Source organism: Acyrthosiphon pisum, chromosome X (genome assembly GCF_005508785.2).
Source record: "Acyrthosiphon pisum isolate AL4f chromosome X, pea_aphid_22Mar2018_4r6ur, whole genome shotgun sequence".
Taxonomy (NCBI): Eukaryota; Metazoa; Arthropoda; class Insecta; order Hemiptera; family Aphididae; genus Acyrthosiphon; species Acyrthosiphon pisum.
The window spans coordinates 58,887,855-58,894,140 of record NC_042493.1 but is presented as its reverse complement, the minus strand read 5'-3'; the positions used below and the strand labels follow the sequence as shown (position 1 = coordinate 58,894,140).

General features: G+C 26.3%; 1 protein-coding gene across 1 annotated transcript in view; it reads right to left on the bottom strand.

The window, feature by feature from the left end:
* Positions 1 to 5,755: 5,755 nt before the first annotated feature.
* LOC100165525 (membrane-associated protein Hem) overlaps positions 5,756 to 6,286 on the bottom strand; it is a 10,760-nt gene continuing 10,229 nt past the window's right edge. The window contains exon 21 of the mRNA XM_003246316.4: positions 5,756 to 6,041. Within this exon, the coding sequence (XP_003246364.1) occupies positions 5,898 to 6,041 (144 nt within the window). The 3' untranslated portion in view covers positions 5,756 to 5,897. The remainder of the gene's footprint in view (positions 6,042 to 6,286) is intronic.

The window sequence follows — 6,286 nt, the reverse complement described above, 5'->3', positions numbered from 1 at the left end:
CCTAAAGAATGGTAAGAGAGATAGAGTGAAGAGGAGACGTTACAGTGATGAATGTATTGATTTTACAATTATGTGTGTGTGTGTGTGTGTGTGTGTGTGTGTGTTTTTAAAATTATTTTTTGTGCCTGTTAATACCTTTTAGGACAGTAAAAGTGCTTAGATTTTGTTCAACAGTATCTTTTCTGATAGGAAAGTGAATCTAGTTGGTATTATGGGGGTCATAATTAAAAATGTCTTAATTTAAATTAAGGAAAAACGAGAATTTGTACGAAAAATCAGTTTTCTACAAAGTCGATTTTGGTTTTTGGTGTAACTCTAAAACAAATTACCGTACCAAAATATATGACATGTTGACTGAATGTTTATATTACCATTTCCTATACACCATAACATTTTAAAAATATTTTGACTTATTTTGAGCTGTTTACGGACATTTTCAGTTTCCAATTTTTTTAGTTTTTTATTCTATAAATACCAATAAAATTTTATTTTTCGGGTAAAAAAGCTTGAAAATTTAATGGAAGGCTCCTTATATATTTTTTCAAAGACAGATAGAAAATATTAAAAATCCATAGTCACGATTTTTTTTTTTAAGCATTTAATGTTCAAATATTGACAATATACGTAAAATTCACCAAAATGTGCAAATTATTTCGAATTAGAAATTTCTAAAAAATTTTCTTTTTAAATCTAAGATTTGAAAAAGTAATTCAAGATTTCTCATAAGTTTTTCGACCTTTATAAAAAAAAAGAAATGTCTACAAGCATGTCAAATTAAATGTTTATGAACGTTTGAAGTTCTTATTACAAGATTGGATATTCACTCTATTTCTCATGTAACGTTTTCTTATTCTGTTATAATTCAAAAACTAATAATTTTAGATACATGACAATTTTACTGAATGTTTATATTTTTATTTTCTACACACCATGTAATTTTGAAAATATTCTGACTCGTTTTGAGCTGTTTACGGACAATTTCAAATTTCAATTTTTTTTATTTTTTTTTTTATGAATATCAATTAAGCTTAATTTGTTGGGCCAAAAAGCGTGAAAATTTAATACAAGGCTCCTGATATATTGTTACAATAGCAGTTGAAAAAGATTAAAAATTTATAGGCACAATATATTAGGGTTCCATACGGTAAAACGGGACCCTATTACCATAGGCGTGTTCAGACTTTGGTGGCCGAGGGGGCACAACAAATTTTTAAAATGTGAGACCTATTTTTTTTAGAAATGAAGAAACATTCATTTTTTATGTTACAAAATTCACAATGGTAGGAATATTTTTTAATTAAGTTCAAAAAGTATAACCTTTGTCAAAACAATAAAAATACATTTAAAACTAAATTAAAAACAGATACATAATGAAGTAAATTGTTGATAAAAATAAAGTACCTACTTATGCATTATATAATTATTAGGTATAATACTATGGTGTGTTACCACTCCCTAATCACACGATTCATGTTAACCTTTTATTATTAACGTATCAAACCTAGGTACTTATTGTACAAAAATAAATGTATAGATTGTAGATTTTTTCAATAAAAAAAAAAAAAAATTGTATATGATGATAATATAACCACTAATTAATAAATGCGTAACTAAAAAAATTACAATAAATTAAAATCTATAGGTACTTGCAGGGTACCGTACGACTTTTTTTTATCCTAGCTATTTTGTTGGAGGCACAGTCTGCCGGGGGGGCCAGTGCTCACCAGGCCCCTCCCGTAAACACGCCTATGCCTATTACTAAGGCTCCGCTGTCCGTCCGTCCGTTCGTCTTTCACCAGGCCGTATCTCATGAACTATGAAAGTTAGAAAGTTAAAATTTTCACAAATTATGTATTTTTGTTGCCACCATAACAACAAATACTAAAAATTCTGGAATATATAATATTAAATATAAGCAGTGATGCCGACATGTTTATAGCTGATGATGGTACGGAACCCTTCGTGCACGAGTACGACTCGCACTTGGCCGGTTTTTTTTTTGTAAGCATTTAAATTAGAATTTTAACGAAATTTATCAAATTGAGTACCTACTTAAAAATTATTTAATAGTTAAAAATTTATAAAATGTTCAACTTTTATAGCTAAGGGTTAAATAAAGTTTCACGTAAGTAATTAATTCTGTTACCAAAAAATTTAAAAAATACATAAACCCAGTTTTTTATAGTTATTTTAAGTTAAAATTTGGATGAAATTATATATTAAAAAACCAAGAATAACTATTTTAGTTATTTTGTTACCTACCGAATTAATAATAGGTAAATAATGACATAAGGAAACTAAAAATCTGAATCATAGATGTATGACAGCATGATACGATACAATATAAAAATGATAAATAGTTATGTGTAAACATATTATTGTGTAATGCAGTGAAATAACATTGTATATAATATTATGTACCTATGTATTTTCCTATTTTTAATCACTGTAAAATGTCATTAGGTTAAGTTAAGTTTTGTCAGGCTACAGTCACGCCCGCAGAACAGTACCAGCCAGAGGCGGCTTGATCATGCATTTTGTGGTTCCCAGAACCACCAAAAAGTCTGGGGTCCGTGTCATTTTAATATATTAAAATGACACTATAGTTAGGTACCTACTTGGTCTTGGTAATCACTAATCAGTGTCCGGTATGGCCGTATAGCTAATATAAAAATGGTTAGATTGGTGGTCAATTCATTATTAGCAACAAATAGATAGGTACAATAATATAGGTAGGTACCTACATTAACAATCAACTTATGAAGTTATAAACAGCTTCCTTAATGACGAAAAAGGTGGTTAAACATCCAAATGTCGCTCTGTTGAACAGTAGGCTATAAGTGGGTCACTGTATTATGGATGGTATTACATTTGAATTCAATGATATGATATCATTGTATACGAAATACGATTCTGAGCGGTGACGGTTTGTAAGTGTGGATATCTTATATTATATTTATATTGTTAATGCATTAGGGCATTTGTTAAAATGCATTAATGCATATATCATATTAGTATTGGCCACTACCTACTTGGCTAAAGATAAATATCACTTGATGTTTTCAAAGTACTAGATCTGTCTTCATAGGTAACTACGGATATTAAACATAAGTCATAAGTCATATCTATCTATTTTAGTAAAAATGCATATTTTATTAACTCTTATATAAAACTAATGCAATTAACAAGGCTGGAAAAGTTAATGATTTTTTTTTAAATTAAATTAAAAGTTAAGTAAATAGCTATTTTTATTTTTTAATACATCAATTAAGTTTAAATTAATTTAACAAAAACTGTTAACTTGACTTAACTTAAACTAATAAGTATATCAAGTTAAGAATAAAAATTAGAAAGTATGTATTATCTAATAAAAAAAGTGATATCCACTTGAATAGTAATCATCATTCATACTTCATAGGTATATATTACTATTAGAACAATCCATGATAATCATTATTGTACTAATAAAAAATAATTAATAACTAATGTGTAATGAATGGGTATTATGATCTATGAATATAATTTGTAGCATCAATGTCTTCATACAGGCGACTGATGTTACCCCTATATTAATTATTATAAGTAACTTATTAATACAATATATTAGTTTTTATCTTTAAACATAAATACAAAGTTCTTTGTAAAAATAACTTATTTTTTTCTGATAATATTTTCTTTATTCTACAAACTTATAATACCTAGTTATTATAAATCAAAAATCAGTAATAAACAAAATATTTTCTGGATAACAGGAATATTCAAAATCAACTTAATTGGGAAAATAAAGAAAAATATGAGTAGATTTTAAGTTAATGTAGAGGCAAATGAGTTAAGTTAAAGTTAAGTTTATTAAAACACTGAACTAGTAAGTTAAGTTAATAACTTAACTTTTAACTTCTAACTTACGAAATCTTGATCCAAGACGGGTGATTAATTATTTAGGTTCAAGACTCACACAATACACATTTGTATTTTGTTGATGAATAATATTTCTTCAGTTATTGTTGTGGCTTAAATTAAAAGCTTTAATATTTAGTTTAGCTTAGAATATTACTGGATGTATTTTAAAACTTAGTTTATAGAAATATATTTACACAAAACCAAAAGGTACTAAATATTTAAAAATATTTTAAATATCTTGGCTATAATTTCTGTTATATTTGAATTGATATACAAAAATAAGAAACTAAATTTTTTTTTTTATTGTTAATTTATCAATATAACATATTTTTTTAGAAAGATACCTATATTTACAATTATTGTTGTACTTCCAAATAAATTATTTTTTAAAATAATAATAATTATATATATATAATACATTAATACTCCAAGTAATCAATTAAATGTGTAGTACTTGAAAAAAAATACAAACAAATTGTAATTATTTAATGCATTATCATCTGCTCAAAATGCAATTATAAATGCAACAAACATTTACATCGGTTATATTGTATATAATTATAATATCAAAAACAATATGCTTTTCAATTATACTCGGGCCGTCGTAAGAGCGCTTCTGGGCGGCGACCAAAATTTGTCCGTTCTTGTGCATTCCCGTGTATTTACGGCAGCAATTAGGTGGTAGAGTGGGAGAAATACCGCGGAGCTCAATTAGTTGAATGCGTGAAGGAGTAGCGCTCTTAGAGTGGCCCGACTATAGCTACTAATTTTGATGAAAAAAATAACAAATAATAGAAAAACTGAATCAAATATTATAGTGCATTTAAAATAATATTCTCTAATAAATGAAGCGTTATGATCTTTTGGTTTAGTCTAAATAAACTGTTTCACTATAATATTAACATTCACATATTTTTAGCACTTCTGATCATTTACATTGATATGCACTCCATCATAAATATAAAAGTCAAAAGATTAGTATGTTATAATTAATTATAATGCAACGACCAATAAACAAAATATTAAATATTAAAAAAAAAACACTTTTTTTCCACTCAATTCCAACAATATTGTTATTTTATTTTACTGAAATACCATCTACTAGTGGAAATTGTAAAAAATCTGATTACATACAAAATATAAGAATTTCATAAGAAATTTTCAATTTGAATTAAAAAAAACGACAAAACGAAATTATATTATTCAACAGTATGAAGTGTAATGAAATATTGTCATATTATTTAATTAATCATAGAGATATGTATTCTTTATGATTTTATACAAATAATTCTAATTGGTATTTTGCAGGTATTTTGCATATGTACAGATAATATTATAATATTTTATTATACAATTTAAGTAATTATATAAATAAATAATATATGATAAATTATTTTTTCTATACATAAGTACAGTTTGTAGTATATTTCGAGGTATAGTTGTACCAATGTTCAGAAAAATAAATAATAATGTGTTTTTGTATTTATTTGTTATACTCATTATTACTAAAAACAATAATAATTATTATGTCTACAACATTTTACAAAATAGTAAAAGAAACAATGGGGATAAATAGTTAATATTAAATATAAATTGGCAATAGCTCAGATGTATAACTTAATGACGAACACTAGTAATTGCTATAATATAAGAATTTTCATTATGTAAATTATTCTGAGGCTGGCACGCATAATTGTACAAAATAAAAATCACTTTTATAATTATAATAAATAAATAAAAAAATAAAACTAAGGGATTAAATAATACAATAATGATAAAAATATTGAGACTAAACGATAGGAGTAATAATATAACATAATATAAATTATTAAATATTGTTTGCAGTGCTATTGTCATTATTATTATAACTATTCTAGGTGGGAATGTGGGATGACACATTTTACACATTATATATGAGAAAAAATTACTGAAACAAAGAGACAAAGAAATCATAATCATAATACATGAGATATGAGTATTTCAGAGGAAGTAACCGATTATATTTGATGCGAAGACGATGAATGACCACCATGTTGATGATGCTCAATCTTGTAGACAGCATGGTATGCATTTCTTATAAGAGCATACGGGAAACACGACTCTAGGAGATCCATGGTGAGAAATGGTGATTCTTGAACAATCTGTCAACACAAACAATATATGTGTAATGGTTTTGGTATTAAGAAGACGTGATACCCGCATGTGTTGTCTTCGTCTTATAAGTGCGTAACATAGCAAATTTTACGCTCAGCAGAACATGTGTAGCTCCGTTAATTTAAAAATTAGAGTAAATTAACCTCTTATAAAATCTAAAGATAAGATATTATCAAGGCAACCTCGTATGCTTTTTAGTATATTTTAATTTTAAAGCGAATTGTGAGTATTT